General features: G+C 47.7%; 3 protein-coding genes across 3 annotated transcripts; 2 read left to right on the top strand and 1 right to left on the bottom strand.

The window, feature by feature from the left end:
* Positions 1-5: 5 nt before the first annotated feature.
* On the bottom strand, positions 6-2,903 carry Incenp (Inner centromere protein). The gene is made up of 6 exons (XM_017238463.3): positions 2,559-2,903; positions 2,310-2,499; positions 1,213-2,251; positions 1,057-1,150; positions 332-998; positions 6-277 (listed from the first exon to the last, which is right to left on the bottom strand). Exons 1-6 carry the CDS (start codon positions 2,625-2,627, stop codon positions 84-86), a joined length of 2,253 nt encoding a protein of 750 aa, XP_017093952.2. The 5' UTR covers positions 2,628-2,903; the 3' UTR covers positions 6-83.
* A 371-nt stretch (positions 2,904-3,274) lies between these two features.
* Positions 3,275-8,921, top strand: Br140 (bromodomain-containing protein 140). The gene is made up of 4 exons (XM_017238321.3): positions 3,275-4,674; positions 4,735-5,993; positions 6,059-6,342; positions 6,408-8,921. The coding sequence occupies exons 1-4, from the start codon at positions 3,516-3,518 to the stop codon at positions 7,999-8,001; spliced, it is 4,296 nt and encodes a 1,431-aa protein (XP_017093810.2). The 5' UTR covers positions 3,275-3,515; the 3' UTR covers positions 8,002-8,921.
* A 4,854-nt stretch (positions 8,922-13,775) lies between these two features.
* On the top strand, positions 13,776-16,402 carry LOC108123077 (trichohyalin). Its single transcript, XM_043210976.2, has one exon. It carries the CDS (start codon positions 13,908-13,910, stop codon positions 16,194-16,196), a length of 2,289 nt encoding a protein of 762 aa, XP_043066911.1. The 5' UTR covers positions 13,776-13,907; the 3' UTR covers positions 16,197-16,402.
* The last annotated feature ends 6,143 nt before the right edge of the window (positions 16,403-22,545 follow it).

Raw genomic sequence — 22,545 nt, 5'->3', positions numbered from 1 at the left:
CTCCGTTTTACTTTTCACAATTAACTTTATTTATTCAAGCATAAACATGTGTGATTACGGATATAGAGAACAAGATTACTTCGCTAGTATTTCGGCAACTCAGAGTAGCGTGGTGGTGTCGACCACAATACACTGGAGTTCCGTTTCAACTGGCTGGGATCGATATTCGGGAATATCTGCTTTAGGTCAGGCGTGGTGGGCGCCACCGAGAAGAAGCTGTCGATGACGTCGGTGGGACAGTGGCTCTGCATGATGATTGCATCTCCCCTTACATGGCCTAGGAACAGAAATTGTTAAACAGGTTTCAAAATTACGACATAAAAACACTTACTTCGACTCCAGGTTGGCGCTGGTGGACGCTTGTGAGTGACCTTGCCCTCGTCGTCGGTGGAATCGTCTTCGTGCAGCATCTCCCAGGTGTACTTTGTCTTCGGCGGTGGTGGCAGCATCTTTTTGGGCTTGGCGCCCGTCAACTGCTGCAGTTTTTGTTGCTCCTGCTCCTTAAGTTTTGCCTTCTTAAGCGCCTCGGCCTCTTCCTGTTGCCGCATTTTGCGCTGCAGTTCCTCCAGCTCCTGTCGCTTGCGCTCCTCGATGCGTTTACGTTCCTCTTGCTTCTTTATCCGTTCCGCTGCCACCTTAGCCATTCGCTCAGCCCGTTCCCGATCCTTTGCTTCCCGCTGAAGAGCCGCCTGCAAGTGTTTCTGTTCCCGCTGCTTCTTTCGCTCCTCGGCCAGGTTGTGAAGTCCCTTCCTAAAATCGTCGCCACTGTTTTCTCGCGATAAGGTCTTGGTTGATGAGGAGTTGGTGCTCTTCAGGTTGGTTCCGGTGGCAGTCTTCATCAGAGTAGTGGCCTTGGAGGCACTTGCTGGGGCCTTTTTGGGTTGAGCCGAACTAGCCGGTAGCGTGCTGGTCATCTGTGTAGGCGTAAAGAAGCGTCCAACTGCGGGAGCAGGTAGCCTGCCTACCTTGGGTGTGTTGCCAGATACCGGGGTACTTTGCTGAATATGGAAAATATGTTAATTTAACCTCTAGCCAATAAGAAAATAGACAACTTACCACTTCTTTTACTCGCTTGGGACGCAAGTTAGCCGCACTGGCAGCATTTTCAAACGCCTCAACTCGCATCTTTACGGGACTCTGTAGGAGAGGGCTATTCGAAAATATTCAAGACATAAAATAGTATTCAATACTAGGCTTACTCTAGAAACTTACTTAAAGAGCTCATGAGGGCGAGACGGCAACTTCATTGCTTTGACATTCGTTAGCAGTTTTGCCAATGGCACCTTCTCCTCCAGCGATTCGTCCTCTGTCAAAAGGCTGTCTTGCTTGGGTAATTCAGGCTGCTTTTTGCCGCTAGTGTGTACCTCGAAGGTGGCGTCGGCTGCTGGGCCACGAATGCTGTCTTCCGTGGGCGCGGGGCCCAATACCATTGTTGCATTCGAAATTGTCACCGTCTCGTTACAAATGGCTTGAGCAGCTGCTGACGTAGGCACCTCCGGAATCGGCAGCTCCTCCATTGCGTCTTTGTAAATAGAGCGGTCCTGTTTCGGACGCGACTCAGTGCTTCCCTTGCGAGTGCGTGACGCCACCGGCGACCTTGTGTCCAGTTCGCTAAAGCGCTCCACTTTGATCGGTCGATGGGAGGCGGCTGCGTCCTTTTTCTTCTTGCGGCCCTTCTTTCCCGGCTCTTGGCTAGCCACCGTCTCATCCGGCCGGGCATCTTCCACAGTCGCTTCCAGAGCCACAGAGGAATTGGTTATGTTTGGAGTTGGGAGTAGACCTTCGTTGCTTATCTTTTCCCGTTTGATCTTAACGCGCAAAGTCCGTGAGTTGTTGGCCTGATCGGCATTCTCCTCATCGGCATTTGCATGCTCCATTGACAGTTCCGGAGCAGGCTCAGACTCCTTCGGAGGTTGTTCCTTTTCCTGTGTGCTAATTGTGGTGGTAGCAGCGTTGAACTGCGAGGGGCGCTGCTCGTTTTCCAGCTTCACCTTCACCATTACTTCGTTGCTAGGACGTCGCAGCTTGCGAGTAAGCGAGGGCTCCTTCATCAGCCCTTCGGTCTTTAACTTGGCTGCGCGCTGCGGCCGAGTGGAATTTAGTGTGGTATCAGCAGGAGCGGGCGCAGGAGCCGGGGGTGGAGGCATCAGAGTGGCTGTGCTGTTTAAGTTGTCCTCGGCTATAGCCAAAAGCTGTGAGTTGCTAATCCTTGCGCTCTGGCGTACGGTGGAATTGGTTGTGGTGTCTGTTACTGTTGGTAAAGACGGATGTAAATCAGCCGCATACATTCCACCCACCAGAAGACTTACCTTGAGGCTCGTCCTGGTCCTCGATCAGGGAACTAAGCCGTTTGGGCCGCTTCTTCGTTTGCTGTGGTGTGACCGACGAGTTTCCACTCCTTACCTCTGGAGCGGTCTCCGGCGCCTTGGCATTCGGCTCCGGGTCGACGGGGGCCGCTCCTGTTCCATAGAAGAGGTGGTCCAGGTCCTGGGCGTGCGTCTATAAACCAAACGACGCCATGTTGAGCCTTGATTACTATTGAGACTCCCAAAACTTACCAGGCGCAGGGATTCCAGACTGCGCTGAAGGTCCGTGAGCGACGTCAGCACCACCGCAACGTCTTCCATCTTGCAAGAAAATCGGGGCTATCTGTACAGTAATTCACAAACACAGCTCCGATTTTTTTCGGATTTCACAAACGTTTATTTCAAATGGCGGCAGCAGAGACGCGCGACAGCAGCTGTTAACATCGGCTTTGTTTGGGACTGTTGGCAAGCTATTGGCCTAACATCGGAATGCGGGCTGTTAGGCGCTTGGGCAAAGGCATTTCCAACACTGCAAGCGGCCAAAAAGTTCCCGCGCAAAATAAAAAACACAGAAACAACTTCTTAAATAGTCTCTTTTATAATTAAATTATAATTCAATTATATGGAAAAGAGAATACAATATCTTTAAGAAAATTTTGCTAAATTAAATGAAGTTTTATTCCATTCCTCAACATAAAAACATTGCTACTTTTGAACTAGTTCCATGAAATTACTACAACTACCATCTCTATTTGTTAGAGTTGATAAACGTGGTTATGAATTAAGTTACGCAAATGTTACCAATATAATTTGAATTTAAACCGGTTTGACTTGTTTCTTGTCCAGTTTTAGTAGCATAAAGTGACATCAGTCTTCTTTGATTCAAAATGAGCGTGTCCTGCATTATTTCAGCACTAGTGTTGGAAAACTGGAATGGAAATGCGTCAACGATAGTATCGCCATGGTGTGTTGCCCAGATTTGCCACCTCTAGCACATTTGTTAAAAAATTTGCAACAAGCCAGCGAAAATTGACCAGCTACGGGGGATAGAAAAACGCGCGCTCTGCTTGGACACCGTGGCACGTACATATGAGCACCCGCGCCGCGGAGTAGACACAGTGCCTGCGAACCGCACCGCCCCGCAACCATAGAAGCCATTGCCCGCGCCCGCTCCCGCTCGCGATTGAGCAGCTGCAGCAGAGCTGAGCCATGGGCCTCGACTTCGATGCCGTGGAGTACTGCAAGGGTGTCAAGAGCCAGCAGGCCCAGCCACCGTTTGCGTGTCCGGTGCCTGGCTGTGACCGCAACTACAAGACGATCGTGGGCTTGCAGTACCATCTAATGAAGTTCGACCACGACAATCCCCAGCCGCTAACCCCAGTGCTGACGCCCAACCGGAAAAAGGCGCGTTCGCGCTCCGGTGCACACCACTCCACGCCCCGCCCACCTAAAGGAGATGCGCCAGGTGGAGGAGCCGAGTCTAGAAACGGTTGCGCCTCCGCTAGCAGTGGTGGTGGAGCTGCAGGTGGCGCCGGAAGCGGCTCTGCGTCAGCATCGCGCCACCAGTACGCCAACCCGGAATCCCTGGTGGCGTACAACGAGGAGGAGGCCACCGTAACGTTCAACCTGGACGGGAAAAGCGTGAGATTGGGAATTGACGATGCCCTGCCTCTTGTAGATGAAGAGGAATTTGCCGCCTTAGTAGCCAGGGGCTGCATACTAAATGCCGACGCACCCCCGCTAGAGGAGAATGCGCCTTGGGCACGGGTCCAGGTGCCCGTCGCCAAGGTGGCCGAGATTGCCGATTACCGAGTGCCTGATGCGCCACCGCGGCCGCTCGCCTACTACCGGTTCATCGAGAAGTCGCTGGAGGAACTGGATGGTGAGGTGGAGTACGACGTGGACGAGGAGGACTCTGCCTGGCTGGAGCACATGAACGACGAACGCCAGCGCTCAGGCCTCAACTCCGTGGGCATTGACACCATGGAGCTTCTAATGGACAGGCTGGAAAAAGAGTCCCACTTTCAGGCGGCGGCCAATGGGACGCCCACGGGCGTTGAGGTGGACGACGATGCGGTCTGTTGTATCTGTCTTGACGGCGAGTGCCAGAACACCAACGTGATTCTTTTCTGCGACATGTGTAACCTGGCTGTGCATCAAGACTGCTACGGCGTCCCTTACATCCCCGAGGGCCAGTGGCTGTGCCGGAGATGCCTGCAATCTCCCAGCAAGCCCGTAAACTGTGTTCTTTGCCCCAATGCCGGAGGAGCCTTCAAGCAGACGGACCACAGTCAGTGGGCGCACGTGGTGTGTGCCTTGTGGATACCAGAGGTTCGGTTCGCCAACACCGTTTTTCTGGAGCCGATAGGTAAGTACTCCTTACATTAAACTGGAATTGAAATGTTTATTTACAATTTTAAACCCGTAGATTCCATCGAGACCATTCCTGCTGCTCGCTGGCGACTCACCTGCTACGTGTGCAAGGAGAAAGGCTTGGGAGCCTGCATCCAGTGCCACAGGAACAGCTGCTATGCTGCCTTCCATGTCACCTGCGCGCAGCAGGCCGGCCTGTATATGACCATGGACACGATTAAGGACGGCCATAACGACTCCTCCATGCATGTGCAGAAGTTTGCATACTGCCACGCCCACACGCCAGCGGACGCTAAGCTCAAGATGAACGTGCCCGACTTCGAAGACACGCGCCATAAAATGCGCGAGGCGCGGAAGGCTCTGGCCAAGAAGCGCTCCACGGCACCAGTTGTGCTTATTCCGACGATTCCGCCCGATCGTGTCCAAGAGATCGCCACAATGGTTACGATGCAAAAGAAAAAGGAGTTTTTGGACCGCATCATTGCCTATTGGACGCTGAAGCGTCACTACCGGAACGGAGTGCCTCTGCTGCGGCGTCTCCAGAGTCAGGGAAATAACCACGGCGTTATTCAGCGGAACGGCATCGAGGGATCGCCGGATACTGGAGAGCTGTACCGACAACTGAAGTACTGGCAGTGCCTTCGTCAGGATCTGGAGCGTGCGCGCCTGCTCTGCGAACTGGTGCGCAAACGTGAGAAGCTTAAGGTCGCCTTCGTGCGCATTTCCGAGGAGGTGGTGATGATGCAGCTTAATCCGCTTGAGGCAGCGCTGGGCAAGCTTCTGGACTCACTGGAAGCGCGCGACAGCATGGAGATCTTCCGCGAACCTGTTGACATTGGTGAAGTTCCCGACTACACGGACATTGTCAAGCATCCTATGGATCTAGGGACAATGCGGAAGCGCCTCAAGGATTGCCAGTACACCTCACTCGAACAGTTGGAGGCCGACTTCGACCTGATGATCCAAAACTGCCTAGCTTACAATAACAAGGACACGGTGTTCTATCGCGCCGGCATAAGGATGCGCGACCAAGCGGCTCCGCTGTTCGTCCAGGTGCGTAAGGAGCTGCAACGAGATGGCCTGCTGGAGCGATCACATCGCAACCATGTAGACCACGTGGAGGCGGAGGTGGAGCAAGAGTTTCGTCAGCTGCTGGCTGGGCCGGCCAGCGAAGATGTGGTGCAGAAGCTCCTCATCCTTGCCGATAAGTCGCAGGTGCTTAAGAATCCCAGTTACCGGACAAAGAAAATCAAGCAGATCCGGCTAGAGATTACGAGAATGCGGAAGTCTTTACAAAAAGCTCGCTTCGCAGCGGTAAGTTTATCTATTTCTGGAAAGGATCGGATTGTAAATAATTCCTGGTTTATTTTTTTTTTTAGCGATACTCCTCACAAACCAACCAGTCACAGAGCGAAGAGGAGGAGGCGCCCGATGCTTCACCTGCTAAGAAGCGAACTCGCAAACGCCTGAGTACCAATGCCATGAACATGGACATAGATCAGGAAGATGAGGACGAGGACGAGGAAACGGACGACGACTCCATGGGTGAAGTGGATGGCGAGGATAATACCTCCAAAGACCTGCTCAACTCCACACAAACGCCGCCCTGCAGTCCAATCAAGAGTCTCAACAACAGCAGTTCTCCCGTGGGCATCAACAGGAGGTGAGATACGCCTGCATCCATAAAGAATTCCTTTGAAACTAAAACCTAATTCGATTCCATTGTAGAACGGCTATATTGCTGACGCGAAAAGCTCAGGCGGCGCTCAAGAGACCATCGGAGCCATTGACGACGCCCGTGAAGGAGGAGCATCACAACTCACAGACCTCCAGCACGCAGTCCACCAGCGCCAGCGGAAGCTCACTGTCGGCGACGACAGCTGCGACGGCTGCCTCCAGCACACTGGGCGGAATGAATCACGTTCTGACCACCGCTCCGCACTCAGCCTCTGGATTCGCGTTGACGCAGAATAGCAACAGTGGTGGAGGAGCCCTAGCTTCGGGAGTAGGAACTGCATCGTCTGCCGGAGCTGCAGCAGCTGCTAGTCTAGCGTCCACGGCTCTCTCCATCAGCAGCAAACTGGGCATGAGTATGGGAGTCAAGTCGCCCAAACGACAAGGCCGATATCGCCGTTTGCCAGAGCTTAGACATAGTGCCTCGATGTCGCCAAAAAAGTCACCCAACCCAGCGGCGGCGATAAGCCAGGCTATGCCCGATCCCCTGCCATTCGAGCGCATCCCCGACAGCTTTCGGGTCTACCGGGCGAACAATCAACGCGATGCGAGCGACAGCGACGACGCTCCATCGCAGTCGAGCAGTCCGTGCAGCAGTTGCTCAGACTTCAGCATGTCGGGGAGCTGCTCCGACTTCGACAGCGACGAGGCTAGTGATGCAGACGGCGATGGTGGAAGAAGCCGCAGCGAGCGAGATTCCACGTCGCAAGATGGCACCACAGACGCCATGGACCTGCAGCACACGAGCTTTCATCACGGCCAAGGCAACAACGGCAACATGGCCATAAGCAGTAGCAGCGGCGGCAGTGGCGGGAGCTCCAGCGAGGACGATGAAGAACAGCCGCTCAGTGAGAGGCAAAACAAGGCGTCAAGGATCGGCACGAGAGGCACACCCACGCCGACCTCAGCTGCAATAGCGCGAGGAGCTTCCCTGGCGACAGCCCGGGGACGAGGCAAGCGGCGCAGTAATCTCAGCGAATCTACCAGCTCCACGGCCACGCCACCTCCTTTGCTACAGAAGGTGGGAAAGTTGCGCTCGGCCACCCCGAACGCCTCGCCACTAATTAATAACATCAAGGCGAGACGGAACACCACAGTAGCGGCGACGACCAACAACAACCGGAGTAAACCGAGCGAGGATTCGGAGGATACGACGTCAACCCGAAACAATTACTCCTTGGGTCATGCCCAGAAACCCACGTTAGAGCCGCTTCAGCTTGTGTGGGCCAAGTGCCGAGGGTATCCGTGGTATCCCGCCCTCATCCTGGATCCCAAAACGCCAAAGGGATTCGTCTACAATGGAGTGCCCCTACCCGCCCCGCCCTCGGACGTCCTGGCGCTGCGCAAGAACTGCCTGGACGAGATTGTGTTTCTGGTGCTGTTCTTCGATGTGAAGCGGACGTGGCAGTGGCTGCCCGCGAACAAGCTGGACCTCCTCGGGATCGACAAGCAGCTGGACCAGCAGAAGCTGGTGGAGTCGCGAAAGCCGGCGGAGCGAAAGGCGGTGAAGAAGGCGTACCAGGACGCACTGCACTATCAAAGCCAGGTCTCGGACCTGGAGGGCCAGGGACCCGATCCGATCATGTGAAATCTGCTGGCCCGACTGCATCTGTAAACGCCGCGCGAAAGGCTTTAGCCATTAGTTGGCCACCACTCCTTGGCCGAGTGGGACCGTCGTTTTTATATCTCGTTTGTTGTTACTCGAAGAAGTTGAAGAAGCCCTCCATTAGAGTATTTCGTTGGCGAATTTCCAATCTGCACTGCAAGTGTCTTTGAATTTCGTTTGTTGCCAAGCTAGCAGGGATTCGTTTTTGGCCCCCCCACCCTATGTACAGTTAACGAATTCGGTTGGAGGACCCTATTATGTACATTATGTTGTGACTACGATTATGAATTATAGAAGATGAAGATCCTCGGAATCTGTACGACTCACAACATCAACATGGAATTTATAACCTCAAGACGTTTCACGGGAAATCAAATCAATGTTTAAGTTAAATAGTTTTAAGCCCTCCTAGAGTTAAGGCCAAACATAAAAAAAAACACAAGCATACGCCTCAAGTTAAAAAAAAGAAAATCGTGTAAAAACTAAAACCGCTTCGTAGTGGATAGATGATTATGAACATTTACAAATAGCATTACGAACTGTATAGATGTGTGTGCGTGTGTCTACATAAATCGATATATCTCTATATGCAAATAGTGTACGTTTTGATTTCCGTATGAACAAATAATATATTTGATTATTATGATGTATTACAATGATACAAGGAGGATTATTATTATAATTACGGTGTGTAATTAATGCAACAATTTAGTACACTTAAGTGAAAATCGTAGCCATTTAAGTATTGAAGTAGTTGGTCCCCTTCCGCCTTCTCCAACTTCCCCAACAATGCCCCACCCACCCCACTCCTATTCACACCTTTGCCCTTAACAACATTGAATATTGTTTAAATTTAATGGTAAATAAAAATCCGAGAAATAAATGTTTTAAACAAACCAGAACCAGAACCGAACCTCTAGCTCTTGCCCGCCATACTATCCAGTTTTGCATCCACTGGTGCAGCGGCCAGAATCCACCACTCACAGTTTCAGCAGCCCCGTTTCAAAACTGTCGCCAAAAGTGCGTCAGTACTGTTTGTCAGGAATTGACTTACATTTATTTTGATTGCCCCCAGGTCGTTCACCACGTACTTTTTTTTGGGGGGCCTCTGTTAACAGTGTCATATTCCGCACATCATCAATTATCACCCAGCCAGATGTTTTTTGTTTTACAATTTCAGTCCGGCCAGCTTAAACTTTAAACAGTGACATCCGACACGTGATTCAAAAAACATTTTTATTCAAATTCAAGTAGTAAGTTTATTCTGGAGCATTATCATCTCTTTATATTTATTTTTAAAGTAATTAAATATTATACTCTCATAGCAGGGGGTTATACAATTTTTCCAACGGAGTGCAAGACCCATCTTTTTGGCCATCACTTTGAGAACTATTTTAGACCAAATATAGGATCTTTCTTAAAACGAAAATTTATTAAAAAAATGGAAATCATTCATAAGATTCTGCTACAAAATTAGACAAAAATGTACAAAAGGATAATGTGAGAAATGAACTCCATTATTTGAAGGGAAATCTTCATAACTTGCGTAATACTTGGACGATCGCCAAATGGTATACCTTCCCGATCTTCTCTATTCGAGTATTATCATTCTCAATTAAAATCTATTCATCGAAAATTCGACCCGATTTTGGAAAATTTTCAAAGGGGTAACATCATGATTTTGGCCAAAACTTGGTGAAATTTTTTTTTCTTCATAACTTCCAAGCTTTTGATGCAGATCAAAGGAGATTAAATTCCTCATTCATAAATGGCACTTCTTCTTGAAATCGGAAAAGTAATGGCTAAAATATTCAAATAAAAGTGGTTGAAAAGTTTCCACAAATCATCCTATTAGGAGCTTCAAAAAATTACATTTTTTTTTTACGAATTTCAACATAACTTGAAAAATAATTGTGCAGTTTACGAATGTTATACCTTCCCAAACTTGGCTTTCCAAGTACTATCAACTGACGTTAAAAACTGGCAACTAAATTATTGACCAATTTTTTGCAAATTTTCAAAGGGGTAACATCATGATTTTGGCCAAAAATCGGTAAAAATATTTTTTGTCAAAAATCCCAAAATTTTTGATAAATATTAAAGCAGCCTAAAGCCCTGATTAAAAATATGTACTTCATTTCCATGTAAGCTGAAAACTTATAGAAATATGGTCTAAAATGTGTTGAAAATAGGCCATTATATGTTTGGGTAAGAAACAAACTACATACTTATCTAAGCTACCAATATAAAGACTTGAAACTTTTAAGCTAAAAAACTCAGACCAGTAGTAAACTACGGCTGTTGAATATCTAATATAAGCTTCAGGCATCGTTTTGGAATTATTGACGATTTTTTATTCCAGTTTGTTGTTTACCAACAAATAATAAAATCCCCAAGTCACGGGCCACAAACATGATTAGGCCAATTAATTGTGAAAAACATTAAACCAAGCTTGGCTATTTGCCAGTCAAAACAAATCATAAAGAATTTGTTCATGTTTGCGTTGCGTGACACTTGGAAGTGCATTAAAAAAAATCAATCTTAACAATTTTCCAAACATTTTTCCATGGCTTAGACTTGAAAAATGGCTTCAATATTATTTGAGGTCTTTTGTGCACAAATCAAGTGCTTAACGTGGCTTAAAGCTGACAGCCAAAGTAGCTACTGTTTGTTGGAGGCGATTACTTAACAGCTCAATTTCAATTTCAATTCAACCGTAGATGATAGAACGCCCAAAATCGCCAGCAGTTGGCCTTAATTACTAATGCAAATTAATTAACGGATGTCGGCGTTTGAGGTTTATCGATTGTTAGCCGGGTTAGTTGGCGTTTTTACGAGTGGCCACTGGCCACTGCAAACTGACCACTGTAGGTCATTGCGTTGGCGCTCTAATTGATGTTTTTATTTCACGCATAATTGCTGTCTAGTATTTGGCCCCTCAAACGGAACTGAGAGTGCGGGAAGTTCCCAAAAAAAACGAGTTTCTCTTTCTGGGGCCATGTGACGTCAAAGGCGGCCACTCCAAATCGAAGACAAAAGTTTAAAAAAAGAATATTTTGGGTTGAAAATAAGTGGCCTTGATGTTTGTTCCACACTTTGATTTCGCATCGAATTATGTGGAAAAGCATTTGGGTAATTTCAAAGATTTATTTATTGATTCATTGAAGAAGTATGCCAGAAGTAACATTAAGAAGCTTATTTCCCCAAAAGATTGGGTTACCGAAGTTTTTTTTAATCCACTCTATGTTATTTGGCTTTTAAGTTGTAGATACTTATTTACTTTTCCTTCTTTGAATCGTCAAAATATTTACTTTTGAAAAATATATACATTTTTGCTGACGCTGTTAATGAATAAAAAAATACAAAACTGGCAAAAACGTAGTTCATTCAGCTGGCCATTCCTCGATTGGTTCGTTATTGGGTTTTCGATGTTAAATTAATTTAAATTCGCACGCAGCTGCAATGACGTCGTGGGGCATTTTGTAGCAGCTATTCGCACGTGATGGCACCAGCGTGCACCGCGAATAACCCGTCCAAAGACATCATTTAAAGCTTGATATTAAGGTATTGGAATTTTCAGCGGAACTTCGGTTCAAGAGCGTTTGTTGGCCATAATGTTTGGTTTTGCCCTGCCTCGCCTAACGGTTCAGCTGTATTTGTCATGTTTGGCTCACAAGAGATCTGGCGGCAGGTGAGATCCGGAAAATGATGGAGATCTTTGGGCACGAATGGCGTGATGAGATGGAGAACCATTTTCAGACATCTTAATCAACCATCGGGACGCGCTAATCAAATGCCATTTAACACCTGATGTGTGCAGGGTTCACAGATTGCGTATACGCCACCGATTCGTGTTTGGCGAAAATTCATATGCTAAATCGGTGTTTCCGAGAGAAGAGATAAGATAAGCTGCGACGTGGATAGCCAGCAGTAAGCACTTTGGTCTGCTTTAATTAACGCGGACGTGCCTCCGTTTCCAATTATTGATATCAAGCTGGCGGACAACAAAATCATTAAAGAATCAATTGCTTCCTAACGCACGCGCTCACATCTTCACCCTATCCCCAAAAAAAAACATAAAAGAAAAAGAGAAAATTTCGCACCAGAAGAATCTTCAGCATCATCTACGTCACATGAGCGAAAGATCCAACGTGACTGTGGTCAGTTCAAGAAATCTATAATAGATGGATCCGATTCGCATGGCAACAAGGCATAAAGCACTCAATTCAATAGGAATGTTACGAAATACTTCGGCTTGGGAAAGTTGTGACCACCTTCTGACAAGTCTTACGTGTGATTTTTCAGGTGGGTCCATTACCTAAGAGTGCGAAATATGAAAACCTTAAAAATCGGACAAGGTGAATCGTCTGTGAAAATCTTGATTTCGAGTCTAATGATTATTGGAGCAAAAAAATTGGGGCGGCATGTGGCTAATGAATGATTTTCTCTCGAATGGAAATAGCCACCGCCAAGAAAATAATCAGCAGTTGGAAGATAAGAAAGTGTTCTGATGAGTTGGAAGATTCCAACCAAGTCATGTTGCATGTGATTGCTAAAAATGGAAATAGGGTATTTTTTCTATTAATTTATATATTTTAGTAGCATTTTAAGTTTAAAACTTCTGTTGAAAAGTGTTAAACAAAGTCACTGAATAAAGTCGACACTAAACAGGTTACTTTCCTCACTCAGTTTGGGATATATTTGAATTGTTTGAAGTGACCGATCTGATATGATTCAGCATCTCAGATATCGAATACTTCAATATATATATATGTATATACACATTTTATTGTATGGAATGCTAGTTGAAGTCCCTTCTCCTCAGAATCGAGCCTTCTTTTATCATTTATTTTTGTGTAAATTTATTTAAATAAAAAAAAGGTGGTGCGGAAAGCCACAGGAATGTATGGAAATACAAAGCCGGCATGGAATGATATAATTTGCCTGATTGACACTGTTTAACCTTAATGCCTGTTTGCCTCCCTCTGGGGACTTGGATTGGCCATATAACGGCGCCGACTGGAATTAACTTGAATTTATTGAGACGCGGTCAGATCGCCAAACCGGTTGAAGGAAGCAGCTGAAAAGAAGGGGCACCCACAGCCATATCGAGTGACTGAGTCGGGGTATTATTTCGCTCCCTTCCTGGCCGCATCCTCCCCTGAAAGCCATATACAGGCGCGACTGGACGGCGACTGTACAAAAATGCCAGCGACTAAATATAAATTAACTCCTCCTGGCCATATTTGGTATCCAGAATATCGCAGACAGGAAGATCCCAGGCGGCTAAGTGCGAGCAATGAGGCTTTTGACAAATTTGAATAATCACGCGGCTCGTAGGGCCTGTCATTGATCAATCGATAGTCTTCCATGGGTTGCGATCCCTTCACTCCTCCTCTCGGTTCGGGCAATGGCAAAGGAAAGGGCAAGGGCCATAAATTCCCAGCAGCCGGGCTAAAAATAAAACCAGGCTTAACCTTGGAGCATAACGGAAGAAGCCAAGCGAAGGCTGGTCCAGTCCCGTCCCGTCCCGCCCCATCCCGATTCCCGGCGAGCAGCAGGCTGAGGGGCAGGCCAGAAGCCTGTGGCCAATTAAATTCGAGATAAAGAACCTCGGCTTGCGTGTCGGCCGACCTAGGGCAACAGAATATTTATTGACACATCCTGCAGGGCTCAAGGACATCCACAACCGCTTCTTCCAATTGCGGTTCTTTTCCACTCGCCTGGACGCGGGTATAAAAGCCCTCGCCAAAGGCTTCCAACCGCAACAGTCTCCCAGCAGCAGTAGTCGAAGTTGTAGCGAAGTCTTGGAGCACCGAGTTCCAGAAGTCCTACTAGTCGCTACCAACTACTAGCCCAACTCCAAGTAACCCTCCAATCAGAGCAAGATGCGCCTGTTCGTGATAGGCCTGTTGGCCCTGGGCTCCGTTGGAGCTTTCTCGGTGGTGCGAACCCTTCCGCAGCCGCATCCCCAGCTGGTGGCCTACTCCCCGGCCCGAGGAGAGTTCCCGGTGGTGAGTGGTCTGGCCCAGGGCTACGTGCGCTACTACGACGGCACGGGAGCAGAGCGACTGCTGGCGTACAACTACCCGGAACCTCTTAACGGAATTCGCGACTTGGCCACCTCCACTTTGACCCGAGCTGGATTCGAGCATGAGAGCCAGGACATTGCTCTGTTCCGGGCATGGTGTGAGCAGCGCTATCAGGTCTTGCGCCAGGAATTGGATCGTTTAAGGGCCCAGGGACAGAAGCCGTCCTCCAGCATGCTAGCCCAGTTCGAGCCCCTGGAGCAGATTGTCAAGTTCGCCGCCTTCGAAGCCGTTCCTGGACTGAGTCCGGAAGTACAAAAGGCTCGGGACGAACAGCTGCGCATCTGGAACGAGGCCAGGCTGGAGGTTCTGCGTGCCGAGCAGGCTCAGCAGCTGCAAACAAAAGCCCAAGAGATTCCGGTGATCTACGGCCAGCCGGAGCAGTCGATCCTGGTTAAGACCTCCACCCCACAGGTGGCTAAGCCCATTGAAACTCCTCAGACCCACTCCTACGGACAGTTCACCGCCACCCAGGGCAACTTGCTGATCAAGACGGCACCACAGCCGGCCCTTCAACCTGTCGAGGAGACCCTAGAGGTGAAACTGGCTCGCCAGGAGCACCTCAAGCAGTTCAATGCGGCCTTGCTGCGCCAACCGGCTCCGGAAACCCCAATTGTAAAGACAGTCCCCGTGACTCAAACGCTCATCAAGACACAAACTGGTACCTTTGAGGGTCAGCAAGCTCCGCAACCCATTGAGGAAACCCCCGAAGTGAAGCGAGCTCGTGAGGAGCATCTTAAGCAGTTCAACGAGGCCCTACTGCGACAGCCCGCCCCGGAAACCCCGATTCTGAAGACCACTCCTGGAATCCAGCAGCCGCAAGCCATTCAGCCCCAGCCAATTATCAAGACAGTGACCACCTTCGAAAACCAGCCGATTGCTCCACCTCAACCCATCTTTAAGACCAGCTCCTTCGAGGGTCAGCAGGCTCCGCAGCCGATTGAAGAAACCCCGGAAGTCAAGAAAGCCCGCGAGGAGCACCTCAAGCAGTTCAACGAGGCGCTGCTGCGTCAGCCCACGACCCCCGAGGAGCACCTTCTGAAGATAACGCCAACCCGCTCCCAGGCCATTTCCTTTGAGGGTCAGCTGGCCCCGCAGCCCATTGAGGAAACTCCTGAGGTGAAGCGGGCTCGAGAGGAGCATCTTAAGCAGTTCAACGAAGCCATTCTGCGTCAGCCCATCGACATTCAGCAACAGCCACTTATCCCCACCGCTCCCATTGCGCCCTTCGCCCCCCAGGCCATTGTTAAGACCACCTTTATCCAGGTGCCAGGACCTCAGCCCATCCAGGAAACCCCTGAGGTCAAGCTGGCCCGTGAGCAGCATCTGCTGCTTCTAAACCAGGCCAAGTTACAGGCCGAGGACAAGGTGGCCGACATTTCCGACATGATCCTCCTGGAGGAGCGAGAGCGCGAGAACGAGCGCCTGATGGAGCTGGAGCAGCGCAAGAGGGAGGAGAAGGAGGCCGAGCTGGAGCGCCAAATGGAAGCGGATCGTCTTCGCGAGGAAACCCGTCTGCTGGAAGCCGAGCGTCTCAAGATCGAGCAGGAGGATCGCCTGCGGCTGGAAAGCGAACGCCTAGCCGAGAAGCAGGAAATCAGCACCACCTATGAGACGAGCATCCCGGAGTACCTGCGCAAGGCTGAGCAGTTCAAGATTATCTCCAGCCAGGCCCAGTCGCAGCCCCAGTCTCAGCCCCAATCCAACATCGTTACCCAGCAGCAGCAGGTGCAGAACGGCTTCTTCCTCCGCATTCAGACCAACCAGCCCAGTAGCATCGAGACCGGTGAAGCACCCATCAGCAACCCGGCTTTAGTGTTTGCCGGAAAGACTCCGAATCCCTTCCTGGTTCGCTACACCTCTGAGCCACAGGTACTGCAGCCTCTGCCCTTGCCCATCCTTACCAAGCTGAAGCAGGACGTGTCCACCGCCTCTGCTACCGCCTCCACCACCGGTACCAGCTTGACTTCAGAGAGCGATCTGGATAAGGCCACCAGGGAGCATTTCCGAGCCCACGAGATCGCCCTGGAGCAGCTGCGCCTGGCCAACCTAAAGAACCCATGGAACCCCGAACCCTGCCAGCATTAAGAAAACGAACCCCCCCCCTTATTCGAATCACTTGCATTGCCTTAGGTTAGACCAACACTCACAATCACAACCACACTCATAATCGCACTCAGTTTCACACCCATTCAAGTCACTCAAGCACCCACTCATACGCATACTCGTACACCTGTGTAGATTAAGCGATTCAGTCCGAATCTCCGATTAAAAAATGCATTCAGTTGAGAAACAACGCAAAAAAAAAACAAAAACCGTGCTGCATTATTGGGTGGGTGGATGGGGGGGTGTGAGTCCCCAAGGGGGTGGAACAAAGGAAATGGCTTTCTTGACTTTACAGTTATAGAACGTTCTGATGCTAATTCGGAGTCGCCAGATTGTCGGTTCGATCAGAATGCGCATAAAATGCAAATAAATGCGCCGCAAACTGGCACAGATGAAGATGTTATCTGATTCGATTCTGATTCGATTCGTATCTATGGGATCCGTTCTTTAGCACTTGACGAAAAAATAACAAGTTGTTGGTCTTTATAGAAGATCATTCCAGCTAAGGGATACCCTTTTTAGATGATATATTAAATAAAAATTGCAGCTTACATATGTTGATAAATCATTGTAGAAATCCTTGAGCTCATTTTGATAAAAATATTCCTATTAGAACCATTTTCAGAGTATAACTGTTAAGATATATAACGCTACCTATCGTCTTGAAGATCTGCAAACCAAATGCTGCAAATCTTATCTCAAATGGTGTCACACAAGCTCCGCTATTGACCCTGATCAGGAATAAATATGCAACTTGATAGCCATAGGCCCGTTACACAAATCTCCATACACAAATGCTCGACAAATTTATTCGGAACGCAATCCACTTAGCGTCCACAAGCGTCCGCCGGCTCCTCACTGACCTATCCCAAATCTAACCGATCGCTAAGCACCGTTAATCGGCGCTGAAATTGATGAAATGGCCTCCCGTTCCGGCCCCCGCCCCCCACTCCATTCACCTGTCGGTGATAAGACTACGCTAGCGATTACGTGGCGTATGAGTAATGTAAAGCGTGTCAGGGGAAAGTGACTAATGTGAAACCGAAGATGTTCTACACAAGTACCACGTTTGCCGGAGAGTAACATCTGATATCTAGTGCACTGGTGGAGCGGATGCAGAGACACATGATACCATACACTTCACCAGATTTGTCACAGCCATTTGGAAAAAGTACACAGACTTCTGTGTGGGTCCAAAGTCTATTCCAAATGAATCAGCCGGTGCGGAACCGGTAAGCTCACATGATTATTCGTGCCACGAGGGAGTTTATTTCTGATCCACTCACGCACCCACCCACCATCCCGCTTATCAAACGCCAATCGAATCAATCCCTTTGATTGAAGTGATATGGCTGATGCAACTCGGAGGTTTACTGCGGCTAGACAGGTCCAAACAATGGGGTTACTCTCCGGTCGTTGATAAAACCATCCATTTGGCCTTGTCCGGCGGGATTTGGGCCATTCCATGTTGTGGCAAGTGCGCAGTTTACGTTTGGACCTACAATGTGCGAATTTTACGTTCAAATTCAAGCAAATATGACTTTGTTTACATTATTGGACCGGCCGAGCAGCCCCCACAATGGAACAATACACTGGGAAGTGAATGGCCAAAAACACATTTTCAATTCCAGTTCCTCGAAATTGAAAATATTTCAAACATTTCTGCCACCTGGGGGCGAGATTCTTTCAATCTTTAACAAATAAATAAAGCAACTCGGGGATTCCATCAGCTAAATGGGTATTCAAAGTACATAGTTATAGAATTTAGGAATGAAACATTATTGAATCATATTAATATTTTAGGTTTTAAGAAAATAAACAACACAAATTCCGACTTTCACCATTTTATTGCATTTTGACAAATATCACTTAGTTAGAATTGCAATCGTAATCACGATTGTTTAAAAATTTTACTACCGGATCATAAATACTTATCGCATATACGGTTACCTATCTTGACCATAAAAGGAAATGTCAGTCGGGTGTGTAGTTCCCCCCAACAGGCCATCAAGTGGCAGGCAAACAAAAGCACTTTCGGCCCAGTCGCATTTTATTTTTCCTTGGAACTTCTGATAACAATACTATGATACCACTACCACAAAGAGCCGTGCGAAAAAAAAAGCTGAAGCCAAAAACAAACAGGTTGTGCTGATACAAATTTTCCGACAATTATTTGCTTTGATATTTATGCAGAATATTTGTTATTGTTGGCTTTGCTTATATTTTTAGCGGGCGGGAGTTTATTTTTAAATTTCAGTTTATTTTTGGGTCGAAGTTAATGCGCCGCAGACGATAAAAATGACAAAGGCACCAGCCTCATCACTCACCACGACAGGTTGCTAACCGATTTCAGCTGGTAGCTATAGTAGTTTACTATAAGCCATGTTGTACCCTAAGCACTCCTCAAACCAGGCATTTACTATACTCATGCGACTAAGATAAGACCCCCAGACCCACTTATCGACGTGAAAGTGGGTCTCCCTGCCGGGTTTGAGTAGTCTGTTTTGGCGGACCTTGAGTTTGTTTTGGGCCCCGCCACCCAGAAGTCATTTCGACTACGTAACTGATAAGATAAAGATAAAGCAATTTGCCATTTTTGATTATCCATTTCTTGTTTCTTTTTTTTATTTTTAGCTCTCAAGTTTATTATTACCTTCATTCCCAGAAACCGTGACCTCTGCTGGGGCCTGATTACGGCGGATATTGGTGTTTGCGGCCCGCCATATGGCAAATATGGCAAATAGTTTTGTTTTTTTATTCCTCAATAACTTAAATTGGTGGTAAGGGCCATGATAAACAAGCTTGTTGCTATGCCACATAAATTAAGGCACGATTATGAACCCAAAAAACGTGATATGATAGTCACATGTTGGCGATTATCACGTTTTGCGATAATTTCTTATGGTCCCCAATACAGACCAGGTTCTGGTTGCCATGAGCCTGAAAAAAAAAAAAAAAACAAAATATGTTTTATAATAACTTTGTTTACACAAGTGATATAACAATTATGGCAACAAAGTGAAAGTCGATACCAAGGATATTGTATTGTGAGCTTAGAATATTTCAAATTCGATTTGTATACGTAATTATAAATATTTGCATTTAATTTTGAGGTCTTTTTACCATATTGTGCAATTTATTACTCCTTCCGGAGTCATTATCTCGAAAAAGCTTATATTTTTGGGAAGCCATTTAGACTGACGTCTGGAAGTCAAGTTTCGTCGAATATTTCTTCAAAAAAACCCCAAATAGGTCGTCAAGAATCACTATCGCTCTGCTTCTACCCAAATTGTTCCCCAAAATACGTCTAATTTTATCGCCCGAAAGAAAGGGAACCATGTGATATTGACGTCACAAGACAGCCGCCTTCGTCATTGATAGCAAGCATAATTATAGACACCATTGGCTCCTGTCCAGATAGTGGGCGTGAGCATCCGATCTCCCAATGTACGACTGTTTTGTTTGAATGTTTTGTTTGGACGATCGGCGATCATGCGATAACTTCATTATGCCCAGCAAAGATCGTTAAAAATCATTTTTTACGCCATCATAAACTCGTATTTATACACCAGATATCTGGATATTGGGGCGGGTTCTGGGGCTGGGCACTGCAATGGCACAAAGGATAAGCCGAGATCTCCGGTACTGACAAGATAGCGGTACTGTCGGGCGGGCTTTGACTTACGTGAGAAAGTTTTACGACACTGACGCAGTTGTCGCAGCTGCTCGGAGGGTGGTTGGGGTTGATGGCTGGTTCGGACTGATGTTGCATAATAACGGTACATCCATCGATTTGCGTAAGCAGTCGCGATGCAAGTTAAGGACATGTGGCTTGAAAGCTCGCCGGGAATGCGTCTTATCAAACCAAAACGTGCTCGAGCATGTCGTCGAACCAGTCGCCAGGTGAACTTGACTCTCCAATCAGTCACCCTGACTCTCGCCAAGGAGGAGAACCCCCAGCCCGTCAATTAATCTTATCAGTTTCACTCTCTTTGGCACGCGTTGAGCAGGGGAAGAGGGAGAACCCCTCTCAGAAGAGAAGAGAGTGCGAGAGACATCCCCCGGTCGTCTGGGGTCTTGTGAAATTCAACGCCCCACCGTTAATTTTCCCAGACAGACCCCCTCGATGGAGAACTATAGAGAGCTATAGCCAGTCGGAAAGGGACAGGAGATCGTTATCAAAATCAAGCTTTATGGGTGCGATAAACGGCAATTAAATATTGGAGTTCGGCCGTACCTGTACCTGTCTATTTCGCCCTCAATTATAAAAGTGGCGCTAATTTCGCACGGACTTGTTTGTGCAAATATTTGATCCGGGGAGGGCCTCCGGTCGGGGGAAGGGCGGCAAGTGCAATTGCGTTTTACGTTCGGCCTTTATTTAACTGTTATATTGAACTATGTTTGATTTTTCCATTAGTTTTCCCGACCCAATGTGTGATCATGTGAGGAACTGGACAAAACCAGTTGGTGTGAAATGTTTTTTTGGATCCTTTAGTGGGTCATATTCTGAGAATCTAAGGAAACCACAATCTTTTTCTGCTTCCCAAGAACACGCGTTTCCTTAAAAGGCATTAAGCGTGTTTCGTAGAAACAATTAAATATTTAAATCAGAAATTCAAGTAATTGAAACTTTTGGGGAAGCGTGGCGGCTACACAATCTTTAGCTTCTTATCGGGTGCCCGAAATCGCTCTGGTTTTTGCGAACTCATGATTAGAGGACTAGCTCTAGCCCCGCGACTAGGGAGCAAATATTGTGCAATAATAAAAGTCATTAAAGTGGCAGTAATGCAAGCCAGTTGTTTGCCGGTAAATCCCAGACCCCCAACTGGTCTGATTGTAAAGTTTTCCCCACTAAAAAAAACCCGTTTTCCATTCATAAGTAAGGTAGTTCGGATTTCCCTAACATCCACGTATGATTATCAGCTTAGACTAACTCTAATCAATTGGTTGCGGAAAAGTTCAGGCTACTGGAATCTATTGAAACGCAGTTAGCCAAAAAATTGATTATTGCCCAATTATGGAAATTTTGGCTCGTTTATCAGCCAGGCCAGGTTGGAGATTTCCACTGCTCCGCATTTTGTAGCTCTAAGTGCCCATCCATTTGTATCCCCACAAATCCTATGCGCAGTGCGGTCGGTATAACCCCCACACTGATAGTACTACGCCGCATAATACGCCCCGTATACTATACGGCTTTCAGTCGATTCCGAATAACCTTATCACTGACGGGGAAATCCGCTTAATGTTCCCCGGAACGCAGCTTAAATGTAAATAATAATATTTATATTTTTGTGTTTGCCGAGAAAAACATGTTTGCATTCCATCCAGTTTCAGAGCCATGAAGACTTCGACTGCCAAAAAGGGGGAGGGCCTTTCACGCTTGGCGTTCAGCACGCGCTCATGGCAATCACATGTACAGCAGCACCGGCCAGCACCGAGAACGCTGGCCAGACTTTGACTTTGCCGCTCGAATCCGACCCGAAACTAGTTTTGCCAACCGGGCTGTAGGTCGAGTATCGGGGCTATTCCGAGCGATCTCTTGACGCGAGCTTCACATTGAGAATTATGCTAATTTCCAGGTGGTAGCTGGTCGGTGGGGGGGCTATCACCGGCCAATATGAATCACTTACCTTCGACGACATCGCCGCTTCGGAGGTGAATCTTTGAAATTTGTACTACCTGGTGGGGCTACGCAATCCCGCCAAGTCACGCTCTTGCCGCAATTCCCTATATGGCACCGATCAGAGTGCAAAATATTTGCATGTTGGGTCCGAGGGAGTTGGCCGGTTAGCTGGTCAGCCAGAAAGTGGTTCCACTAGCAACTCCAATTGTTCAGTCAATGGCCGCATGGGCCGCATTACTCAACAGAGAATGACTTGGCCGGCTGTGGGGTTGAGTCGTTTTTTGGAATTTACGCTGGATTCGAGTAGAGGGGTAAAGTACACGCCGTGATTAAGTGGGGATCAGCTTGTATAATGGGTGGAACAGCCGGTAACAGATCACCTGGATGGGGTAGATAATTAAACTACAAACATTGGGTAAATTACACACATCTGTCGTTCTAATGCACTGAGACAATAGTTCAGGTGATAACTAGGTGGATCTGGAACCGCTTAAAGCTGACCCATTTCAGTAATTGTGCAATCCAAGATGTAACCTGAATGACCCAGCAGTCTGAGTAGCTTCATAAGTTCTTTAGACGCTTGTACTAATTAGTAGATCACTAGATTTAAAAGCTACTCTTATAAGACATCTCGGAATGGAAAGTTTGCCATAATAATGCGTTAACCATCCGTTCATGTTTTTTTTCCCCAAAAAGATCGTCGTCGTG

The sequence above is a fragment of the Drosophila bipectinata genome, chromosome 2R, assembly GCF_030179905.1.
Source record: "Drosophila bipectinata strain 14024-0381.07 chromosome 2R, DbipHiC1v2, whole genome shotgun sequence".
NCBI lineage: Eukaryota > Metazoa > Arthropoda > Insecta > Diptera > Drosophilidae > Drosophila > Drosophila bipectinata.
Note: the sequence above shows the minus strand (reverse complement) of the source record. Positions and strands in the feature narration are given on the sequence as shown.

Bases quoted from the DNA above. Each gene is read 5' to 3' on its own strand.
- Incenp (XM_017238463.3), bottom strand. From the start codon at position 2,627: ATGGAAGACGTTGCGGTGGTGCTGACGTCGCTCACGGACCTTCAGCGC. The intron at 2,500-2,558 runs GTAAGTTTTGGG...TTTGGTTTATAG, and splicing joins GTCTGGAATCCCTGCGCCTG to ACGCACGCCCAGGACCTGGA. The intron at 1,151-1,212 runs GTAAGTTTCTAG...ATTTTCGAATAG, and splicing joins CGCCCTCATGAGCTCTTTAA to CCCTCTCCTACAGAGTCCCG.
- Br140 (XM_017238321.3), top strand. From the start codon at position 3,516: ATGGGCCTCGACTTCGATGCCGTGGAGTACTGCAAGGGTGTCAAGAGC. The intron at 4,675-4,734 runs GTAAGTACTCCT...TTAAACCCGTAG, and splicing joins CGTTTTTCTGGAGCCGATAG to ATTCCATCGAGACCATTCCT. The intron at 6,343-6,407 runs GTGAGATACGCC...ATTCCATTGTAG, and splicing joins CCCGTGGGCATCAACAGGAG to AACGGCTATATTGCTGACGC.
- LOC108123077 (XM_043210976.2), top strand. From the start codon at position 13,908: ATGCGCCTGTTCGTGATAGGCCTGTTGGCCCTGGGCTCCGTTGGAGCT.